Below are 25,653 nucleotides of genomic sequence, written 5' to 3'. Positions count from 1 at the left end.
TCTATACACTTATTCATTTCCTTTCCCTGCATCCCTTATTCTTTCTTTGTGCTTATTTAATGACATTTTCTTTGGATCAGAATATTTGATTGATGCTTTTAAATGTTCTATGTAGGCTTGAGGAAGTATGTGTATTGTTTATAATATTGGCAGATTTTAAGAGTGATATCTCTTCTTTCTGGTTGAGTTTATTATTCAAATGTATTATTTAGCAATGCTTTCCATTCTATTTTGGTCTGTCCATATCTTTGAAATTTGAACCAGTGTTTGCTTTTAGTCCTTATGCCTATGCCCTTTATTTACTCCATTTATACTTTTTTTTAGTTGAAGTATATTTTACATAAAACGTGTAAGTTTAATGTGTATGGCATGTTGATTTGTTCCAGTTATATATTATACATTCCATTTGCTGCCTTAGCACTGGAAATATCTAGTTGTCAGAGATTTCTCTCTGCACCTTCAGAAAGAAGCAATAATGACTGGAGATAGTATCTGTTGGTTGTGATTTTTAGTCCTGTATGTTTAGGAGGGTGGGTGACAAAGGAGTGAATTGTCATGCAGTCAACCTGTTCACAATTGTTTTAACAGCATGTTCCTGGTGCTGGGTGGTTCTTGTCAATTTCAAAGGTACAGGTGAATATTATAGTGAACCAGGGTAAAGGCCAGTGATGATACTAACTATCCTACCATGCAGGGGTAAGTTCCCCACCATAAAGGATTATCATGATGCAGATGTAATATTTTCTCATTATCTACTTCTCTTTGCTGTTCTCATCATTGCAATATGTGATATTTATTGCATTGCAGCATATTTTATATAGGTTTTGATTCATTATATTATAGTTTATGGATGCAGTTCTCAGATCTTGTTAATGACACTGAAGAGGAATTATTCAAAATATTATGAATTTTATTAAATCAACTTGTTAACACTTCCCAATTTGATGAGTTATATTTTGAGTTTTTTGTATGTTTAATGACTTATTTTAAAAAAAATTTTGTTACTGAGGTAGCATTGATTTATAATACTGGATATAGTTCAGAGGTGTAAGTCATTCCTCTTCACATGTGTCCCCACACCACACCCACCACCAAGGCACCCATGGTCTTCCACTATAGTCCACTGGACTCCCACCCATCTGATAGCGTCAATTATACAGTCTAAGATTAGGTACAGGACAGAGATATTCAATTTTACTACTAATCAACACATTTTTAATTTTTATTATTTGTTGAGACTAATCATTTCTAAATACATTTATTATCAATGGTGTTTCTCTTCTGTATATTGCCCTTAATAATTTCTCTTGGATTTAAAAATTATTAATTTTATTAAAAATATCTTAATGCTAATTGAGGTAACATTCACTTACACATTGTATGTGTTTTAGGTGATAGGTATGTGGAGTACTTGGTGGTAGAGGTGGTGTGACATTAAATATTTGTGAAGATGTGAAAAATTTATTAAAACATGGATTTATAGTTATATATCTGCAGACATACACCATTATAGTTCATCATCTGTGTAGGCTGCATTATGACCTTTACCTCGAGTCTAATTTCCATCTACCACCAGTCTTTGACCCTTAAAGATTTATTTATGCATACAAGAGCTGGGGTACAGGCCAGAAAGAGGTGTGGGGGGTGAGAGGATTCACCCAAGACAGAGTGGGGAACAGAACAGGCAGACCAACCGAAACACACTGCTTAGGGGAGTAGCAGGCATGACAGGAGAGGTCTGCTGCGCCATGTGGGCATCTCCCTGGTTGGATCGAACTCATGCTGCAGATAGCTTCATAGTGCTGTGCTCACCTCCTTGCGCCACCAGGGAGGCCCTCATTTTATCCCTTTTACTTGATTTGCCCACGTCCCTTTCCCTCTGGTAACAACCATTTTGTTTTCATGGCTTAAGAGCTTTTGTTTTGTTTCTTAAATTTTTTAGTTTTCAGATGGCATGTCTATATTTTGACATTGTTACATATCATCTTTATATATATCTTCATATATCACATGATTACCATGGGATATCTAGTTTCCATCCACCACCACCACCACCGCTGACTCACTTTGCCTATTGTATCTGTCCATTGTATAGATACTTCTACTCATCACATAGCTACTTACCTATTGTGTGTGTATTGCACATGCTTTTCCCTCTGGTAACCGCCATTTTGTTGTTAGATGATTAAGGATTTATTTTATGTGCTTTATCTCCTGTAAGAGGGGAGTCATATGGTAATATGTCATTTTCCTTTTGACTACTACATTTTTATAACTGAATAACACTCCACTGTGTATATATGCCACATCTTCCTCAGACCCTTACCTGTCTATGGTCGCTTAGGTTGTTTCCACATGTTGGCTATTGCACATAATGCTGCAGTGAACAAAGGAATTAGTGTTGAATTAGTGTTCTTATAATCTTTGAGTAAATAACCAAAAGTGAAGTTGCTAGAGCATTGGGTCTTTCCATTCTGTATTTATTGAGAAATCTTTTACACTTTCCCATGATAACTGTACTAATTTACATTCTTATCAATAATGTATGGGTTTTCATTTTTCTGCACGTCCTGCCTAAGACATGTTTCTTGTCTTTTTCATAATAGCCATTTTAACTGGTGGTGAGGCATTTTCTCATTGTGGTTTTGATTTGCATTTCCCTATTCATGAGTGAGGATGAACTTCTTTGCATATGCCTGTTAGTCATCTGTATGTCTTCTTTGGTGAAATGTCAGTTTAGGTCCTCTACCTATTTTATAATTGAGTTGTTTGGATTTTTTTGTTAAGATTTTTAAGTTATTTATATATTTTGGATGTTAATCCCTTGTCAGGTAAATTATTCGCAAATATCTGTTCCCATGCTGTGGGTTGCCTTTTCTTGGAGGATGGTTTCTATCATGTGCAGAGACTTTTTATTTTGATGTAATCCATTTGTTTATGGTTTTGTTTCACTCGAAGAGGAGAAAACAAAGACAATTACTAAGGTGTTGTCAAAAATTTTACTACCTATCATTTCTTTTGTGTATTTTTGGTTTTGAGTGTTATATTTAAATTATAGTTATTAATTCATTTTGAATGAATTTTTATGTTTTATATAAGAAAGTGTTCAAGTCTCATTATTTTGCATGTGGTTGTCTAGTTTTCACAACACTATTTATTGAAGAGAAAATCTCCATTTCATGCTGGTAACTCTTGTGTTATTAAGTGTCCATATATGTATAGATTTATTTCTGCACTTTCAATTCTGTTAAATTGACCTCTGTGTCCATTATTATTTCAATACTGTGCTGTTTTTATTACTATTGTTAATACAGTTTGATGGACAGAGTTATTAGTTCTTTTTTATTAGAATTACTTCCACTCATAAGGTATTTTGTGGTTCCATGCAAATTTAGGAATTTTTGTTTTGTCTTTGTAAATAATGCTGTTGGGGTTAGGGTTGGGCTTGCATTCAGTCTGTATATTTCTCCAGGTAAGATGGTCTTTTTAACAATGTTAATTCTTCTGATCCATGAACATGTAATGTCTTCCCATTTCTTTGTACCTTTACCTTATTTCTACAATGTCTTCTGGTTTTCATTGTACAAGTCTTTTGCCTTCTTGCTGGTTTCATTTAGTTCTAGATTTTTAATTCTTTTTGATGTGGTTATTTATTGTATTGTTTTCTTAATTTCTCTTTCTGATAGTAAATTGATTGCAAATAGAGACAGAAAAATGTTTTTTATTTTGTTACCTGCACTTTCCTGTGTTTGTTTATTCTGATAAATTTTTGGTGGCATCTTTAGGGTTTTCTATCAGTCAAATTTACTAACCATTTCTTCTTCCTTCACTTTTATGCTTTTAATCCCTGTTTAAGATATTATTCCTAATTATCATATTGTGAAACACTTTATGCTTTTAAAAATATTATATTTTAATTTTTAATTATTCTTTATGAAATCTGGATTTCATTTTATTTCTATTGTGCTGTGCATTTATATTTTGTTTTATCTATCAACATTTCTACACGGATAAATAATATTTACATTTCTTAAGTCTCCCCTACCCCATGTGATACTGAATTCTCATATCCATAGATCTGTTTCTAGGGAGTATATTCTATATATTTAATATATCAGTAGTTGTCTTTTTTAAATCTACCTTTGTGCAAAACCCACACTATTGAATTTTCTACAGCTTCAGAACAAATCTGGCAGAGGTGTGTAACTAGCATGAAGGCTTAATGCTTTATTGTTCTTAAAATAGCTTTTTCTGTTCTTTTGCCCAGTATGAAATTTTAAGTGAGTTTGTAACATATCACCAAAAATCTGTTGAGTTTTCATTGGAATTAATGAAGCTTACACATTAATTTCAAGGAAATTCCCATCTTTATATATTGTGCCTTGCTATCCATAAAGTGGACAAACTTTTTCTTTTGCTTGTATCTTCTGTGTCCTTCACTGGAGTTTTATAATTTCCTCATGAAGTTTCAATGCATTCTTTGTTGGGCTTCTTCCTAGGTGCCTTAAATTTTTGGTTGACATTGAGATTGGAATATATTTTCTTCTTTTTCTTAATTCATGTATATTTTATTTTCTGTATTTATACTTTGTATCTTCTTTACTATATTTTCTTACTGGTTATTTCTCATTAGTTACTGTCCATACATCTTTATATAAGCATAAACAAATAATGTGTATGAATCTGGCCAAATCATTTAAACTTTCCAACACTCAGTTTCCTCCTATATAAAATTGAGATTAAAAACATTTTATAAAATATGAATCATAATTATATTAATTCATATAGATATATGAACATGAAAGATGATTAGCATGTGTGTTTATATCTTTCTTCTATAATGGTACATTTCAAAGACAGAATACTTATAGAATATTTAATCATATATACAAAAATATAAGAATTAATTTAGAATCTGTTTCTGAATTATAATAATATTATAGTTTGGTCCAAATTGATCCCATTGCTTTTTGAATTACCTCCTATGAACTGACCTTGGTGTAATCAGAAATGTCCCGGGCAATGTAATGGGGGAGGGTAGAGAAGATAGCTTTAAGAATACTAATGCATCTGTGTTCCAGTTTCTGGTTATGCTCTTACTGATCATATGTTGGTCATTTCATCCCTATGGATTGCAGTTTCTTAATCTTAAGTGGAGGATTTTAATTAAACAATCTGTATGATTCCTGTCAACTCTTAAAAATTATAATTTTAGCACAGAATTTTCAAATGATAATGTAGATGCTTACAATTTGAATCTATATTAACCTTTCAAACTTTTAGCCTGAATCCCTTCTATAAAGAAGACAAAAGACCAAAGCATCGTAAGTTTTTCCATTTAAATATGCTCAACTTAGGATTAATTCATTCTATTACATAACTTTATACAGTGGTCTAAGTAGAAATTGTCAAATTAGATTTCACAAAACAAAACCCAAGCATCAAAAATTAACTATATTGGCAGCTCTTCCTGACTGCTTGTATTTATGCAAGTGCACTTTACTTTTCTGTACCTTTCCCCAATAAACCTGCTCTTTAAATACAAAAAAAACTATATTTGTAGATATATATTTTAAAGAAAAAGAACAGAAAAGGTATACCACTCAGTGCTAGTTAAATAAAAACTGTGCTAATCCTAGGAAAATAAATAGGAGTAAAGAACATGATACTAACAGGGCTAATTCCACAAGAAAACATCACAACTGTAAATAAGCATTTATCTAGCAACAGAGGATAAAAACAGAAATGAAAAGAAAAATGGATTCATAGGCCATCATTCTTCGCAAAGGAATTGGTAATGCTAAAGGCAGAAAATGAATCAAGTTATCAATGAACTGAAGAACTCTTGACTTGACCAACTTGGCACGATTATATAATATGCCATCCAACAAAAGCAAAATACATGCTTTTCTAGTGCTTACTGAACATTCATCATGCATATCTTGGGTTGCAAAACTAAGATAAATTAAAAGAATAAAAATGTATTATACAAGGCATGCTTTTTGACTAGAATAGAATCAAAGTAGAAATTATAAAAATTTCCAAAATGTTCCCCAAATATTTGGAAATTCAACAAGATGTTTTACTGTACCCCATGGGTGAAAGAAGAAATCAAAGGGAAATTAGAATATTTAACAGACTAAAAACAAAATAAAACATATCAAAAATTGTGGAATGAAGCTACAGTAATGATTAGTGGAAAATTAGTGCTTATGTTTAAAAGGAGAAAGGTACCAAATCCAATAATCTGTTTTCTCTTCAATAAGAAAAAGAAGAGAAAATCAAAACTGAAAACAATCCAGGTTTCTATTATTACAAAGTGATAGCAAGGTAGAATTTTGGGGATGATGGAATGGTCTAACACCTTCTGTGCTTTTTGATGAGTGACTATGAACTTGTCAAAATATGGAAATGTGTGCTAACAGTTAATTTTAGTATATGTAAATTGAAATATATATGATTTGCTAACAGTAACTAATCATTACTTTCTTTCCCTACATTTATAAATCTTTGTAAATGAAGTTACTGCTTCTAAAGTCATTCCTTGTAAAATGAACCATTTTATATACTATTAGGAGAACATCAACCTACATCACAATAACTTTAAAATGTATCCTAATTTCAAAGTTGTTATAATGTGAAAAAAATGTTCTTTAGTACATATATAATGTGATACTTACAAATTGGAATTTACCTTCCCATCAAATCACATGTCCTACCTTGGATTCTAGAAAATAAACATCAGAAACTAGAAACAAAGAGACAATCTATCTGTACAGGGCCTGGCATCAGGTAATTGGGGATCAGCTCTTTCAAAGAAGTGAAGTGAAAATAAATAGTGTCAGGGTAAAAGGGTTTCTTCCCTGTGTGTCCAAGAATCCTGCTGAGTGGTAACAGGGAATAAGACGTTTATCAGGGATATTTCCTGAGTCCTGTATGATTCTTCTTTGAATATAAAGATTAAAGCTACTACATCAGTCCATAGGTTTACTCATATATATCTTTATATAATGCAGAGAAATTAAAAGAAAATCTTGTTTCAAAGATTTTTTAAAAACCAAATAAAAGACATTAAGCTAGAATTGTCATTTACAAATGGGCCTCATTTAAGGAGAATTCAATATATAAATTATCCTTGAAATAGATGAATTAGAACAGGTTGTGATAGGGACATCTGATTATGTATCTTTAATAATCATTCATCAGAGTTTCTTTAAATAGTAAATAGTCCATTATGGTTTTAAATGCTTCATTTTGGTAAAATTTGATATGCTTGAATATCTTTAAGATCTTCTATGGTTAGATTTATGTATAGATTAATCACAGTTTTATCTTTTTATCATTTATGCGTTTTTATCTAGAAAAAGGAAAATACATTGCCAGATACTTTAATGGAGCCTATAGCTGATCGAGAATTACTAATTTGGGTATATAAACACAATAGGCTTTGCTTTGTAAACAACAAAAATATTTGTGTTTTGGGAGAAAATACTGCAGAACTTAGTTATTTCAAAATTAGTACCTGTGTTTTATGATGTCAATAATACATTCAATTTGCAATGCCACAATTAGAATTTGATATGTATTCTATAAAAGATAAACATGAAAGGAATAGGTCCAATTCATAATATTTTTAAGTGATCAACTCAAGTCAATGTTCTGTAAAATCATCCATAAGTGAAAGAATAATATCATTAATAAATTAATGAAACCTTTTATAATTTAAATGTTAATGAGGTTACTTGTTTATATGTTGAAGATTTATTTATTTATGCAGACAAGAAGTGGGGTGTAAGCCAGAGGTGGGAGGGGCAGAGGATTCACCAGAGAGAGTAGGGAGCAGAACAGGCAGAGCTACTGAAATACACTGGTGAGGGGAGCAGCAGGTGAGGCAGGAGAGGACTGCTGCACCCAGGGATCAAACTTGTGCTGTAGTGGGGATAGCTTGATAGGTGGCACTGTTTTTAACCCCCGCACCACCAGGGAGGCCCTTATATGTTAAATAATGACTTTTTCATGGCATTCCATAGGATTCAGTTAGATACAGTTCTCTAGCCCATAAGTTCTTCCTTTTTCCAACATCACTATTATATAATATGTGGCAGTTTCCATGAATAAGACTATTAGAAAATTTTGTTTCAGATTCAGTTGAACCAGATATTACAGCCAAACAATGTAAACTGTGTTGTATCCAGTAAAAAGAGTCTGGAGTTTTTATTCTAGCTGAAATGATGTTGCAGGAATGAAATGAACAAGCAGGAGATACAAAAGTATTCTATGTGCTCAGTATACATCCATTTATTAACGCATATGCCAGAGGATCACATCATATTATGCATTTGAGAAGTCATTAACAAAGCAGTATCCTAACAATTTTAACATGAATTAGTGGATATCACAGTGCTATGTTTTCAGACCCAGTGACAGAATGGTTCTGTGAATCACGAGATTTCATTTCTGTTCTTAACATGTCAGACCAATTCACCAAACAGGCTCTTTACTGCATGTGCCTATTGTCCATTAACAGTTGTGACCATAAGATACAATTTCGAAGTCCTGCTCTACAGCCAAGATTTTAGCTACAGACTCTAAGTAATCAAACCATAAGAATACAGAAAATGTACATTCATAATCTAATTCATATTCAAGAATCAACATAGTCGTATTTTTATGTACCAAGCCATATTAAGTTATTTTCCTATTGCATCCGATGCATCTTAGGCATATGAATAACATAAATTACAAAATTGTTAGCAATTTCTTCAGACTTTATTTTACATTTTTCACTGAAGAGATGAAGACATGACTTTTTGCTCTAGGGCAGTATATAGTAATGCAGCATTCAGTACAAATTGTTGAATATTTTTGAAAAGAAAAAAGTATTTAACCAATTATAACACTAAGTAAATTAGAAGAAAGTTATAGCTGTCAGAAGGAAAACCACTAACAATATAGCTACTTATCAGAGATAATATGAAGACACAAACCTTCCATCCCATTCTAAACCATTAATCCTGTGACTTTCTCAAGAATGACATTTGGTAGAGCCAAGACAATGTTGGATGGCAAATGCATCAACTTTTTGTTTTTAATAAATGTGATGTGACCTTGGCAGTTTTGGGGAACAAAATTTTGTCAATATATCAAACATTGTTAACAAACTATTTAGCATTGCTTTGTATAAGTTTGCTTTAATAGCATTTCTTCACAGTGATATTTCAGAAAGGTTGGAAACTCGGCATAAAATATTTCCTACCGTTTCTATTTTAGTTTGTATGCAAAAATCATCACAATATATCTGCAACTATAAAATTACAAACTCTTTCTAGAAGTGACTGCACTTTAGTTATGATAGAAAAGGGTTTTTGTAAGACATCTACAATGAGGTAAGTCTAAATAAAACAGAATTTGAGTAACAAATACTTTTGGATCTATGGGCAATATTAACAAAGACAGCTAAAGGACAAACTCAAAATACCAATTGTGTTTCTTAGTATGTCTAATGGATGAAAAACTGGTGATGTAATGAAATATCTTAAAAGATGTATGAATATTTTAATTTATGTCATAATTTTGGCACTTCATGGAACATTTATTTCCCAAAGACCAGAATTGGTATAAAAGTTCATCAGGTTTTTCACAGACCTTGTAGACACTGTAGTTGAGTACTGGCAAACACTGAAACATAGTGAAATAAACATTCCCATGTATTTGCACATGCATGCAGTAATCAAACAGTTAAATAGGTTTTGAATTCTTGAAGATGATAGCTTGCAGTATTTGTTTCAAGCACTCTCTTCAGCAGATCGTGTTTCAGATTTAAGTCTTACAAATTCTTTAGCCACATCATCGCTGGTCCTCTGAGAAAGTATTCTAAGAATAGTCAAACCAGTTTCATCCATAGAGACATTTTTCAGAAGGGGATACCATGCCCCATAGCTTCCCTTTTCTGCTATGTTCTGTAGCTGAATTACTGTCATTCCAATGATTCGATCTTCTCGGGCAAAGCAGTAGTCCTTGACTGAGAGATGAAGCTCATAGGCCCCTGGGCGGTTTTCATTACCCAGAATGCTGTGAGGATAAAAATAGGAATTTTGAGCAAAACCTCACTTCACTAAGGGATCAATATGGTTCTAAAATACTGGTATCACACGATTTGTCAATATAGTATTCTATCACTGTATTTTAACTCACATGCACAAATCCTTTAAATTTTACTTAGTTTTTACATAGCTATTACGTGCACACTAATCTTAAAAAGCCATTCTTTCCCTAAATAGAAAATTAATTTAAATATGCTTTACTGTCTCAACATTACATATATTAGTGAAGCCAGAATGAAAATATTATGTTGTGCTTTAACCATCGGAGGCAGTCTCCCCTCTGATGCAGGAGTAGAAAGAATAAGGCTGCTAGGAGTCATGGGAGCTGGGTCAGGGCCAGGGGTGCTTCTGGGAACAATTTCTGTGTCATTTCAACACCAGTGATTACAATTCCTTTTCTTTACCTCAAGCTCCTAGATATAGCCAAGCTCCTAGATATAGTGTTATATCTAGGAGCCTTTTCTTTGGGGAATACACTGCACAGACTATCAAGCACTATTCGCAAGATGCTAAATTGGACACAAATCTCCAGAGTAAATAATTTCCAGCAGAGCCCCACACTTTCAATGCCGGTTCTTCCCTATTGCAAGTTAGATCTGTCAAATGTAGGGCTGAGGATGGCCTCTACTAATAACAACCCAAGACAACTTGTCAGAGCAGAACTGAACATAATGGAGAAGACTGAGTGGTGATATGCTGAGAATTATTCTCCACCGCCCCTTATTTTAATACAGTCTCAGATATTCTTGACTGCTTAATGAATCCACAGCTATTACTCAGCAGCACAAATATCCAAATTCTTTCCTTTTCCAAGTGACTTTGTGAACATTTTGCAGAGTCAAAGTTTAATTTCAGGGTGACAGTGATAACTAAACTGTGTACTTAATTTAGAGACAAACTTAAATAATGTGAAAGAAAATGGAAGCCGTAGGAATAGAAGAAAATATGATAGAAGTCAGATCTTCTTGAGAATTAAGATGTATCAAAATGCTACCTTCTCCAGAACAGTAGTCTTGGTAGTTCACAGTGTTATATCTGGTTTTTGCATGATACAAGTAATTCCTAGAATCTTTTAGAAGATATTTTAAAGTGTTTTTGTAATTTGGAGTAGACAAGTGGGATCTTGTGAATGGGGATTATAACATGATTATTATATCTTTCTAAATAGGTATGGTAGGGTAGTTACATTTTAATGGGTGGTAAGAGAGGGATGTATTTGGACCACAGACTACTGAAGATTCTCTGGAAAGTCAAACGTGCAAAAAAAATCATAAGGGACTATTGTGGGGTGTGCATGTGTGGAAGCCACCTAGGACTTCGTCCTGTGCTCCCTTGACTTCTCTGTCCTGCCCTACATCAACTTACCTATTCATGTAATTAATTACATCTACAGGCAGAATTCTCAAGTTGTATCCTATATATTTAATATCTTCTCTTGAATGTCTAAAAGGCATCTCTAACAGATGGAAAACAAAATCCTTGGTCTCTTCATTCCCAATTTCAGTAAGTTACTAATTCCCTATCGCTAATGCCCAAAACACAGGGGCAGTCCTTGATTTTGCATTTTGCATTAAAACACTGACCTATAAGTTCAACATCCATAGCATTTACATGGTCTGACTTTCAGGTGGTTTTGGCCAAAAGGAGTTCCCTCAGGAAATGAGAAGTCAGAATCTTGAATTCCCTGACTCCTTGCCTATGAAAGTGATTCAAATAGGCTGTTCCCCTCCATAGAAGTCATGCTCCTTCTAAGGTGGCTGACAACACGTGACATTTTCCCTGTCCCATTTTTTTTAATAATTTATTTTATTACATAGTTTTGTATGTTACTTGATTTCTCCCCTCGGGTGAAGTCACCATAGTTCTCCTACCACCATAGCACCCGTGAGCCATCCCCATAGTCCCCTGTGCTCTTCCCTCCCCTGTTTGGACTCCTCTGTCTCCCCCTCCCTTGCTGTACACCTCACATCTGTGGTCTACTTGCAAATTATGTCTTTTTCTTGACCCTTTCTAGTGTGTCCCTATATTCCACCTATAACTAAGAGCATCTGATAACTTTCTGTTTCCTTCTGACTTATTTTGCTAAACAGAATCCCTCCCAGCTCGATCCATGTTGCTGCAAATGGCGTGAGTCTCTCTCTTCTGATCACCGAGTAGTGCATTCCATTGTATATCTATACCACATCTTCTTGATCCCTTTGTCTGTTTTGGGGCATTTAGGTTGTTTCCATATCTTGGCTATTGTGAATAGTGCTGCAGTAAACATAGGAGTGCAAGTTTCCTTTGAGTTAGTGTTTTTGTGTCTGCCCCTTTCCCAGTTTATGAACAGCTCTTCCTCTGTGTGGAGTGGTAGCCACCTGATTATGTTAGCCACGGGCTGCAGCACCACTGGTAGCTGTTCTGCTCTCTCCTATTTGTGATTTAATTTGTAAATAAATTTGTCTTAAATTATCCTAAATTGAATGTTCTATGGAACTTATCATCTCTTTAATATTCTACCTCCAGTTCACTGCAAATTGTACAGAATCTACTTCAGAGGTAGTTTTCCCCCTCTTTATATCGTTCTCCCACTTCCTTTTCCCTACTACCTCTTGGCCACTCACTATTACTTCTTGCTTGGATTAGTGCAAGACTTCTAACATCCTTAAATGACTGGTCTTGCTTTCCTTGTAATTATTTCTCAGTACAGCAAACAGAATGACTTAAAGATAGAAATCAGATTGTTCATTTTACTGGAAAATCTTTCAAGACTTTTTGTTGAATTTAGAACATAGCTCAGTCTCCTTTCCCCAAACTGAAAAATCTCTGGGTAATCTGGTACCTGCACCCTGACCACCTTTTCAGACACACTGCATCTTGCTCCCTATGCCCTCTCTACACTGTTTCTTAAATACTGGGCATAGTACTGCCCTTGAGTACTTGCACTACTAATTTTGTTTGGCCTGAAATTCTTTCAACCCTCTTTCCTGCATGAATAGTTCTTTATTTTCTCAGGTTTCAATTTAAAATTTACTTGCTCAGAGAGGCTCCCTAAGCACCAATGTAAGCAGTCAGCCAATCATACTGCCACATCATCCTATTTTAATTCTCTGCATAGTACTGTCATATGACAAAGTTTTGTTTATGTATTTGTGATTTTGTTTATATATTCCTCATCTCTAGAAGGTGACCTGAATGAGATCAGGAACCCCCTATTTTATGTACCCAGCACCTAAAATATTGCCAGGCATTATAATGTAAACACTGACCAAATACTGAGCAAATGAAAAAGAACTAAAAACCACAGCCTCCTTCATTTGCATAGGATGAGTGATGAACAGGTTTTGCTTCCCTTAGCAAAATTTAGTGTCACTGCATGCAAAAATCCCTCAGTAAGTTCAACTGCACAATGGCTATTGCACAATTAAATAAAGGCACTGGGCTCCTGACTTACAACTGAAAGGTTTCATTGTACTTTGGTGACCACGTGTTGCTTTTTGTCTTTGTGCCTTGTTTTCTTTTCTTGTCTCCAAGGTTGGGTCCCAGTATACAAACTTCCACAAAGGGGCGGAACATTGCTGTGGTCTGCCAGTTTAGGTCATTAATAGCAATCACTGAAAACAGAAATGGAAAGGGAGAGGAATAGAAGACATTAGCAAACAAATAAGTGCAAACTTACTTTCTCCTTTTGGTCCATAGGGTGAAATGTTATTTTTAGAAATGAGACAGGAAGCCATAACTTGTACTAGTTAGAGCCCCACCAACAAGATGATGTCCTTGAAGGAAAAACAACCTCCTTTCTGGAGTGTATCCTTAATGGAGGTCTCAGTTCTAAGCAGTGTGGCACTGAAATACTGAGTAGTTTGTAATTGAAATGACATTTACTACTATTGAAAGTTATCAGTCCTCTTGTTTAGGTAAAAATATGTCTTACACGTTCAAAACGAAGACATTTTCATTATGAAATATGTAGAAATTATACAGCAAATAGATTAAAATAAAAAATTTATTTTATCATTCTGAGGAAATAACATGGTATTTTGGTGTGTTCCCTTTCAATATTTAGTTACCATATATATAATTGTAATTTATTGCAATCTCATAGTAGCTTTATTTTTTTAAACAATGGACATTTTCCTAATTTATTATATAGTTTCTAGTTGCAAACATCCCATTGTATGACTATTCCATCCTATATTGTACCAATTATTAAATATTATGACTCCTAATTTCAGGCATCATAAGCAATTTGTAAATGAACATTCTCATATGGGCACTTTTGCTTATCCTTGATTATATCTTTAAGAAAGTTTCTTATAACTATAACTGTTTAATGGCTAATGCAGAATGCTCATAGAAGTTTGGGCATTTGATATATGTAAAATATATAGTGTGTACATATATACAAAATATATTCCAAAAATTAGGTAATGCAATTTTAAAATATATTAGCACATCATGCTTTGAATCAAAGCAGACTTATTTAAAGTGACTAAGTCTATAATAATATAAAAATAGAAAATGGTTTCTTCAACATTAACCCTAAGGTTCACCTTAGACATGAAACCTGAAGATTGCTTTTTCGATATAAAACCAGTAGATTTACCCACTCACTAAAAGAAATCAAACAAGTTGCCAGAGATGACATAGAAAAAGAATAGTTAGTTATATTATGTGACTAGTAAGAATAGATTGACGTAACATTGGACCAGTTACGGAGCCAGTCGTGGCACTACCATTTAATGACTATCATAGCACCAACCATCCAGAAAATGTTCAATGTGCACAGTTTTGAAATCTACTCACCAATGTGAACCATTGTGAGATATTTTGGGCTACCTATCTGTGCCCTTGAATTTTTCAGTCAAAAGTCTGGTTTCATAAAAAAAGAAATTCTTAGTGTACCCTAAAATCACTTACTATTCATTTTAAAAACAATGGTCCAAGAAAAAAAAATTCATTTTGGTATCATTACTGCAGAGGTTAAAGTCTAATAGGCTGTTTGATCTATGAGGACTAGACATACACCTTTTACAGTCACTTTATGCTCGCCAGTTCCCGGGGTGGTGGTGATGTCCACTTGAACAGATATCTGGCCCACTGAGTCTTTTGAGGAGCGACCTGAAAATAAGCACAAGTTTAGTGGTCTGAATTTTTAGCTCTCTTAGTAATGGGCATCCACATTCTCTTAAATTCATAAATAAGTTCATAAAAAGGAATTCTACTTTTCATCACCTGTACATAATAAATATTGATAAATGTTCACTAAATTTGCTGTGCAGATTTGAGGCTTGAGTACAGTCCATTGAACTAAAATTTCATGTGGTCTTCAGGAATGATAAGCCACACTCTGTGGATTATTACTATTTTAAAAGTTGCATTTGCCTTACTAGGCCCTCAGTACAGCTCTGTTCATCGCTCATGCACAAGGATGTGTCACCACCGTTCATTCTTCTGTTAGCTTTTCTAGTGTGCCATACAGTGCCACACAAAAGCGACTTTTGAAGTTTGAGTTGTAATTCATTGTTTAGACAAAGGGAGCTGAGGAAACCGCATGTACACATATATAGATGCATAAAACAGAATGGCATATACTAGAGGTGGCAAGTAGTTCAGTATGAATGGAGCATAAAAGAATAGAGAGGAGAAAGATAAGAGAAAATGTTGGCACTTTGAATACCATGTAAAAATCATTAGTCATTATCCTTGCACTGCTGAGAAGACTGTTAAGTATTTGACCCTGAGTGGTACAGTGAAATTAATTTCAGAAAAAAAATTCTCATCTGTGTGAAAGATGCATCATTCTCATCAACCTATTCTCTCTGGAAAATCTCGTATTTGCATCTCATTACACCATGAGTCAATTCCTAAAGTCCAGACCTTCACTAGAATACTTCTGATCATATTTTACTTCTTGTGTTCTGCTGGTCCATGCCATTATCTTTGGCCTACTTCAAAAATGTCTTCATGTTTTCATTGAGACAAACCACATATTTGGAATATATTTTCTCTATTATCCTATGAAACCTTGTTGAAATACCTCTACTATAAAATACTTTCATTTCTATCCTATAAATAATTTGTACTTATATTCTTGTTGATTCCCTCAAATAACACAGCACAAACCCCTGGGCAATGGAATCAGACTGCGCCGTCAGATCGCAGCCACTCATTGACAGTTAAAATCCCATGAACTTTCATTCCCTTATTTTAAAAGTCAGAATAAAACCACCTACCTGGTAGCATTGTGGGAGGCTAAAAATAGTAATTTTAAAAAGATACAGACTATTATGTGCTGTGCACCTAACATCTGTCTAGTTAATGGTCCAAGTTTGTTACAATAATTCAATTCTTAATAAAAGGACATTGCAAAGTTATTAAGTCTCTGGCAGATTAATGCATAAATCCTAAATGTGAAAATTATGCAAGAGTCCATGGATATTATGGCTAGGTGAGAGATTATAGAAGACAAGTCCAGGTAACTGGATCTTTCCCCAATAATTTTGGAATTCTTCCCTTGACTAGATTTTCCATGTTAAATTTCAATAGAGAGGGCAGGATTTTAATGACCCTCCCATGTCTGATAGAGAAACTTCTCCCTTCTATGATATAAAATTTTGATTAACAAAGAATTCAGTGAAATGAGGTTTCTTTCTTTTTTGTTGTTGAAATCACAATTCTTGGGGGAGAAAAAAAACTCTCAGAAAGACAAAAAATACATTCAGGTAGTGAATTTATCTCTGTTGTTATAGAAGTTAAGTGTCCCAGTTTATGCTGAAGACTTCTTTTTACTGGTGAGCTTATATATTACTCAGCATTAATAGCAATGACTGGTTTCTCCACAGAGTAGACATCAAAAATTGGTCAGGCAAGTTATAGATTTAACATATTTATAAAAGAGAAAGGACTTTTATCAGATCACATATCAGAACATGCCATTTCTTCATCTGAATTCCTTATTAAGATAACTTCAAGACTTTCACTGTGTTGTTGCAGAATTTGAGAGATTTCTCTGGTAAAGAATATACCATTCTAATTAGGAAAATGTGTAAATTTCTGTTTAGTTATGTGTGTTTAGTTATGGGGGAAAATTTTATGCTTTTTAAGAGCAAATAATAATTAAAGAACTGTGTTTAAAAACTTATCAAAGATACTCTTCAAATGTAGAGTCTGCTTTCCCTTTCCCAAAATGCCTTCTGGAGCCTGTCCTTGTGTACCCTAACTGAGTATGTGTTTTCTATGGAGCGATGTAAGATTACACTGGGGAGAAAAACACATTAAGTAGCATACTTATGTATTCAGCAGTGCCTGAACACTGAAATTTCTTTGGTGGAAATATTTACTAGACTTTCAAAAGTGTACATATTTCTCCTTTTCTGACACAAAATGTGAAATTTAATGCTCAATCAAATCAAACATAGTTTTGAGAACTGGCTGCTTAATGTAAGTACATCCCTAAAAATGAAGAACTAGGAATGTAATTGCTTTCTGACAATAATGGCTGGAAGCAACTGGTTGAAGAGAAGTTATCATTATTGCAGTTGTTGCTGAATAGTTGTGTTATTCTGAATTGTCAATTCAGAGCGAGCTCCAGGTTTGTGCTTTCATTGGCCCTACTTTTCTACCACTCTTGAGCATCTGTGTTATGCCTAGTTCTGCAGTTAAGTACACAGATTGTTTCCTTTTTAGCTACATTCCATAATGGCAAGAAATCTCTAGTGGTGGTAGTAATCTGTACATCTAATCTCTAATTAATATAATAGCATAGTATTCTCCAATTATGCATTTATTCAATAATTAAATACATAAGTAGTCCTCACTTAGCACAGTGTCAATATGCCTGGATTTCAATCTCCAAAATTAGTAAAATAACAATGTTTTTCAACAAAATGTTTAGATTTCAGCTATCATGATAAATGAATAGCATTGAATTAAGTACAACCTTTGCTGCTAAATTTTTAGTCCATGAGTTATTTTATAAATAACAAATGTCTCATCAGCAACCAATAACATCACTTCTTTCAAAGCCTGTTGGTGATTGGTGACTCTGCATCTGTTCAATTCACACACACTAAAGTGTGCTGCTGCCTGTTTCCCCATGATAATGTGAGATTTTATACATGATAACCATAAGAGGGAATTGTCCAGCAATGACGACAGGACAGCAAAGAAATGAAAACTGAAAAAGCTGGACTGGTTTGCATAGAATGTAAATGTGTTACTAGAAAAAAAATTACCAACCCTGTGGCTGTACACACTACCACCACTGGAGGACTCTAGAAAGGAACTTAGACAAAGAGTCAAAAAAAAAAAAAAAAAAAAAAAAAAGGAACTCTAGCCAAGGAACTTGGTGAAAGTGAAATAATTGGCATAAATTTACAAAATGAAGATGACTAAGAGGAAATGATATCAAAGCAAATGTTCACATTCAAGGAACATCCAGGATAACATCCTAGTTTTACTAACATATGGATCAATTTTTTTTCTTCAATTTGTTTATGGCTGTCACACTCAGGAGTATGACAATTCATCAAACCATGGAAAAGATGCTCATCTGTTATAGTTATACTATGAGAAGAAACAGGGAAAGCAGTGTGCAAACTACTTTTGAAAATATTTTAAAAAGGAAATAAAACATTTTAATTCTCAGTGTTTCTAATGTTTCAAGTGAGTGTTTTCAGTAAATGTAGTATTTTCAATTTCCCTCCACATTTATAACTAATAGTAAAAGATGGTTTCTTTTGATGAAACTTTCTTAAAAGTCATGGCAGAATCATTATTTCCCAATACTTAGTAAGATTGCTTCTGCACATTTTTATTGCTCAACATTTCTGTACAAAATGAGGGTTGCCTGTAGATATATTTGAGTTGATTCATTTAATACTTTGTAGGTGCTCCTGTACAACCGTGGAAGCTGCTTGTCAGTCAGATGGAAGTAACGTGTGCAACACCAAGCAATACATTTTCCTTCTATCTTGAGGGTTTGGTTCACTACAGCTACAAATCTGATTGTACTGCCTTTGTAAGTGGTAGAATCTGTTAATTAACTATCCTAAGGTAAAAGTGGAACTGAACAGAAACATTCTGAAGTTGAAATACTAATCAGGCAGTTATTTTCCAAAAAGAGCAAAAAGACAATATGCAGGAGACCTCCATTTGCCATAGAACTGAGTATGGTCTTTATCTAACAATTTTTATGAGTATGTAATGAAAATTTAATGAAAGGCTATGCCCGTTACATAATGTTATCTATTCTAATTCCATAGGAATTAGCTATGTATCCCTCAATTCAACATCTGAACCACTGGAATGTGTCCTTTGTCACCAACATTAGTGGATCATGATTACCAAACTCTCCACCTCAGGAATAAATTGTGCTCATGTGAGTAAGCCCTGGCAAAGGGCAGGAGGATGAAAGTACCAATTGCTTTATTTGAAACACTTTTCAGAAGAGCAGCGTTTGAGAATAAGAGATCCTGATTACTAAAAGATTATGATACAGCATTATATAATTAGCACTCTACTAGCATTTGTCTCTCACCCACTGTAATTTGGGTACATTCTGTGAGGGAATGAATCATCTTATAAACATTTAGTAATTATTAGTGTAATTTTTGAAATTGATAATTACCCCCAAGTTTTCAATTAGCCTCCTGTCAAATATTAACTAAAAAGTACCACAGCTTTTCAAATGACTACAAAATGTTGATCAAACTTCCTGAGCTCCTCATAGAGGAGTTTGTATCTGTCCCCATGGAACTGGGACCCCCAAAAACAAGTGCTGAGAACTGATGAAAGGTGACAAACATTACAATGCAGTATCAGAGTTCACTGCCCTACTGCTTCTCCTCTCTTTAGGTGTAAGTCTCCAGGTGGGAGTCACCTACCTCCATCAGTTCCCTAAGTCCTAAGATTTCACCAAAGATTTGGGGGTGGTAAATAAACCAGGAAATGGCTCGACCAAAACCCCTTAGTCTGTTTATTCCTTCTGTTTTTCTCCTGTTTCATTCCTATTGATTTTGCTCATGAGATAATGCGCATGCTGTTTAATATATATTTGAAAGAATTCCACTTTCTGATATTTTTTGACCACTTAGGTGTACCAGGCATTGTGCTAAGTACTGTAGGTATAAAATTTTGACTTGATAGCAAATGAAGATATTGTATACATTTTACAGATGGGAATTTGGGGCCTAGAGGCTTGTTACTTGTCAAAGTCAGTAAATGAAGAAACTGAGATTTAACTTCAGGTTTCTGATTTATAAGATAAAGTATATAGCACGCTGTAATACTTATTGAACACCTTCTACTGTACTCTTCTCTCCAGCACACTCTTTTTATATCAAAGAGGAAAAAGTAAATTCTTTATTTATTTATTTATTTTTTTATAGAGGCATGTTTTTTTTTTTTAATTTATTTGTTTGTTTGTTTTGTTTATATAAGCACTGGGTACAGTCAGAAGCGCGGGAGGGTGAGAGAATTCACCAGAGCCAGAGCGGGGAGCAGAGCAGGCAGAAGGACCGAAGTACACTGCTGAGGGGAGCAGCGGGCGGCAGGAGAGGTCTGCGCGCCATGTGGGACCCTCCTCTGGTGGCCGGGGAGCAGCCGGGGATCGAACCAGCGCCGCAGAGGCCGCGGGCAGCTTTGCAACCCAGCGCTCAACCGCTACGCCACCGGGGAGGCCCGGAAAAAGTAAATTCTGCTTTGGTATTTTCATGGCTTTAAAATTTTGCTGAACTAAAATGTAGAAGATGTGAGATCAAAGATTAAAAAGCATTATAGACAGGTGTCATCAATATAACTTAAGATTGTGATAACCTTTAGCTTGCATTTAAATTTTTTTACATTAAACCTTGCAGTAATCATTCAAATATATGTTTAAATTTATCATACTCTTGGGACTCTATGTTTTCATAGTTTTCTGTGCTTTATTTATTTTTTTTTTAAGATTTATTTATTTATTTATACAAGCACTGGGTACAGTCAGAAGCGCGGGAGGGTGAGAGAATTCACCAGAGCCAGAGTGGGGAACAGAACAGGCAGACTGATGAAATACACTGCTGAGGGGAGCAGCGGGCGTTAGCAGGAGAGGTCTGTCGTGCCATGTGGGACCCTCGCTGGCGGCCAGGGTGGAACTGGTGCTGCTGAGGCTGCGGGCAGCTTCGCAGCCCAGCACTCAACTGCTGTGCCACCAAGGGAGGCCCTGTGCTTTATTCTTAAAGTTAATACTGATTGAAACATATTTCTAGATGTTTAGATCAATGAGTCTACATGTCTATAATATGCTAAGCAATCAACTAGTGGACTAAATTTAAGATAAGGGTAAAAGGCTTTAAGTAATATACTAGGCTAGTTAGGTGTATTTTTTAAAAATTATTTTGAAAAGCTTTGTTAACCTAACTTGAAATATTTTCAGGTTTTAAAATATAGTTTAAATTAGGATTAGAGTATGAGTACTCCGAGGACTTTGGGGACTTTTGATCCAATCTGCTTGAGAGACAAGGGATTTGATGGGTCTTGAACTTGATACCATAGGGAAGCAGTATCAGTGGTGGGACTTATTTTCAATTAAGGTCTCTTTCTACTGACAAATAGCTTACTTAGATAAAGATCTTTGGGAATCCACGTGTTGGGACAGATTGTCAAAAAACGGAATTTAGGAAGTAGGCAGGATGTGGATATGTTTAATCACTTCTGATTTTACCCACTTAGAAGCTCAGAAGTTGCCAAAATAGGAAAATTAAACTGTAAATACTGATTTGGACCTCAGAACTATTTCTAAGATATCCAGACAATATCTAGTTCATCTGACATGTCAGCATAACACTTCTGAAATCTATTCATGTCTGATAATTACTAGCAAACACCACTACCTAAAGGAGAAGGGGATGAGTAGGATAATTCTATGTGGCAATGTTTATTCACATCAAGTAAATCATTATTGGCAGGAAAAGACTAGGGGATGATGCATTCTGAGGTATAAGAGCTAGGATTTGTATAGTCTAATTGGTAGTCATTAAAGTCAATAAACATGGTAATGGGGCCCAGCTAGTTCAGATAAGGGAACTCAGACTAGGGCACTCCTGGCTTCAGAGAGTTGGATCTATCAGTAGTCAGGATTGCTGAGAAATGATTAAGGGTAATTTATTTTTACCTGAATGAGTTATCTGAATAAATCATCTTATTGAGGATGAATAAAGATATAAACCTTTAAAAGGTGCTTCTAAAAAGCAAACAACCAACCCAAGAAAAAGGCAATCATATCTCAAGGACTCAGAGGACAAAATCTTGTTATGGAAATCGTGTTCCTAAAGAAACCAGATAGAAAAATGGAAAAATAATTAAATGCATAATTAAAGCAAATTTTGAGTCAAAAATGTCCAGAATTTGTATGGAATTAATTTTTTTTCAGACAAAGTAACAGAACATAACCATGTATAGTCAGGAGAAGAAGAGCAGAGGGGTGGGGAGGAAAAACAGAGGGATGAGGGAGGGACAGGAAAAAAACATATCCAAGAAGAAAAGGAAGAGAATTTCAGTTTGCCTAAATTTTCCTAAAAAAAGAAAATTAAAAAAAAAATGGAGAATGCCTAAGAAGTTAGGCAGGAAAAAATTCTATGATCCTAGAATTTTAAATCCAGCCAAGTTATTTATCATGTATGAATAAAATAAAACAATTTTAAACAATTCAAGAACTAAGAAAATACTTGTAATACAAACACCGCTACACACATGTTGCAGATGTGACACATATGTTACACATATGTGTGTATCTATGTATGTATTCTTTCCAGAGGGGATGACTCAGAGACTACTTTAACCAAAAGAATCTAAGATTGGAGAAGTTGTGGTATAAAAGTGGCAGTGGACATTGACACCATTTAAGTATGAGGATATTTTTATCATTACTATCAGGTAGATAACAGTTTATATACTTCCCCTCTTAATCCTGACTTCATGGAGAGAGCAGGCATAGGCTTTTCCTCTATTTGTGGATTGTAACCTTAACTAAACCTGTCCATTATTAATTACATGGTTTATTTAAAACAACCTCTGCTTTGACATTATTCTACTCTAGGTTAGGGATTTATCACTGTATCGACCTATCTATGTCATCTTCCAAGATGTAACTTTGCTTTCATACACTTATGTTTTATATAACTTAGCAAGACTAAGCTTCTCCTAAAACCAAGGGCTCTTGTTGCTTTGAAGGGAAATTCCAAATCCCTAAGTAACTCTTGGCTTTAGAAGTTCGGACTCCATCAATTGTGACCAGGTTTACCTCACTACTTTGAACATATTCCATTCCACTTTTTTCTTGGTTAAAATGAGGTGACATTGGTCCACAACACTGTATATGATAAGGGAATAATTTCACACCTATTTAAATATAAGTCACCACTAGGTATCATGCCACCACTGGAGTACCCACAATACCGGGCCCCTCCTCACTTTGTTCCAGCTCCCACAGTCCCTTCAATTCTGCAGTCATTTTCCTAGGGTTTGTTTAGGTTTAGTTTTGTCAGTTTCTTTGTTTTGATTTTCTAAATTCCACGTGAGTGAAATCATTTGGCATTTTTCTTTCTCCATCTCAGTTATTTCACTTAGGATAATACCCTCCAGTTCCATACACATTGTTGTAAATGGCAACAGTCAGTATTTTATAGCTAAGGGGTGTGTGTGTGTGTGTGTGTGTGTGTGTGTGTGTGTGATCTTAATCCACTCATCTGTTCTTGGGCATTAGGTTGTTTCCATAATTTAGCTATTGTGAACAATGTCACAATGAATTTAGGAGTGCATATATTCCTTTGAATTAGTGCTTTTGCATTCTTCAGACGGATACCTAGGAGTGGAGTGCTGGAGGTGTGGTGAATATATATGTAATATTTTGAGGGAAACTCCATACTGTTTTCCATAGGGGCTAAACCAGTCTGCATTCCCACCAACAGTCGATGAGGGTGCCTTTTCCTCCACACCCTTGCTAGCATTTGTTGTTTCTAGGCCATTTGCACAGTGTGAGGTTGTATCTCATGTAGCTCATGGTTTTGATTTGCATTTCCCTACTGATAGTGATTTGGAACATTTCATGTGCCTATTGACCATTTGTATGTCTATGAATAAGTGTATTTAGTTCTTCTGCCTGAATTTTTTTACTACTTTGTCTTTTTTTTTTGTTGTTGAGTTTTATGGGTTCTTTTTATAATGTTTATATTAGCCCTTTGTAGGCTGTGTAAATGTTTTCTCCTATTCAGTAGGGTATCTTTCTGTTTTACTGACCCACATGCCATCTTTACCTATATTAAAATATGACATTTGGAGCTCTGCCATGGCACTCTAGCTCTCCCAGTCATTCCAGTCTGTACTGTTCAAAATCACTTGGAAGAACAATTCTGTATTCTTATCATATCACCCTTTTGGGGCACTTAATATTTTGTCTCATCATGTATTCCTGTGTTTTTTTCTAATGATTAAACTTTACTGCATCATTACGTTTCTCCAAGATTAAAAGAGTTTTGATGTTAATTTTTTAAAAAATCTATAATTGTCTAAATTTGGAATAATATATACTACTAGCAAAGCTGGTGGGATAACTGATGTAAAAAGCCATTAACTAGGAAACAAGCTTTGGGCATGCAACATAATCATCAGGCAACATGTGCAGACAGTGAGAGCGCACCCTCAAGGCCATGCTGCCTGGATTTGAATGCAGGCTCCACTATATATTAATTGGGTAATCATGGGCAAGTTACTTTATCTCTTTGAGCTCAATTCTCTCCTCTGTAAAGCAGGAAGAAGTGTCTTGCTTATTCAAAGAGTATAACGATTAAGAGTTGCCACGGACAATGAACTTATAAATGTACCTGGTCTCTGAAGGCCTTCATATTATCATGGCTGTTGATTAAGATATTATTTACCCTTGTTGACCTAGCAATTTCTTTTCTACAAACTTATATTACAGTAATACTTGCATAAATACATAATGATATATATGACGAATGATGTTCACGGCAACATTTTCATAATGGTTAAAACATTACAGGCAATTTACAAATGTACATAGGGTGAAATAGTGCATCATATCTCATAATGACACATTATGAATCTGCACTAGTATGAAGGAAATCTGTATATAAGTATGAAAAATCAAGTACCATAAAAGTGTACATATGACCACCAAATTATGAAAGGGAGAGAGAAACACAAGTTTAATATGTGTATGATTAATGATCTGGGGCAATGAATACAAAAGTACATGTATGGACTTGGCTGAATATAGTAGCTTTTCCTATATATGATTTTATATGAGCTGATTTGTTTTTAGGAAGTATCTACTGCTTGTTCATTAAAATGCTTAAAGATATAGAAAAAACCCAGAGTATTAGAACTGGAAAATATAGCTCATGAGTTCAGTTCACTGATTTAAAACCATACAGAGAATATACACATCTCCATGTGGCTCCATCATTCTGATCTGTAAGTTATCTACCCTGCCAAGCAGATATCTTGAACAAATTGCTGAGGGGAGCATGTGAGCAAGTAATTGAACAGTGGTGAGAGAAGCACTGGTGAT

The 25,653-nt window shown here is 34.6% G+C and overlaps 1 protein-coding gene across 1 annotated transcript in view; it reads right to left on the bottom strand.

Annotated features, from left to right (window-relative positions):
- Positions 1–8,277: 8,277 nt before the first annotated feature.
- Positions 8,278–25,653, bottom strand: part of UNC13C (unc-13 homolog C) — a 488,975-nt gene continuing 471,599 nt past the window's right edge. Inside the window, exons 31-33 of the mRNA XM_054701637.1 lie at positions 15,111–15,203; positions 13,537–13,696; positions 8,278–10,071 (exon numbers count right to left, since the gene is read on the bottom strand). Coding sequence (XP_054557612.1) covers positions 9,786–10,071; positions 13,537–13,696; positions 15,111–15,203 — 539 coding nt within the window. The 3' untranslated portion in view covers positions 8,278–9,785. The remainder of the gene's footprint in view (positions 10,072–13,536; positions 13,697–15,110; positions 15,204–25,653) is intronic.

Source organism: Talpa occidentalis, unplaced genomic scaffold, assembly GCF_014898055.3.
Source record: "Talpa occidentalis isolate TD23 unplaced genomic scaffold, MPIMG_talOcc4v2.1 talOcc4.11, whole genome shotgun sequence".
NCBI classification, from domain to species: Eukaryota; Metazoa; Chordata; class Mammalia; order Eulipotyphla; family Talpidae; genus Talpa; species Talpa occidentalis.
The sequence above is the reverse complement of the archived record's forward strand: the minus strand, read 5'-3'. Positions and strand labels throughout refer to the sequence as shown.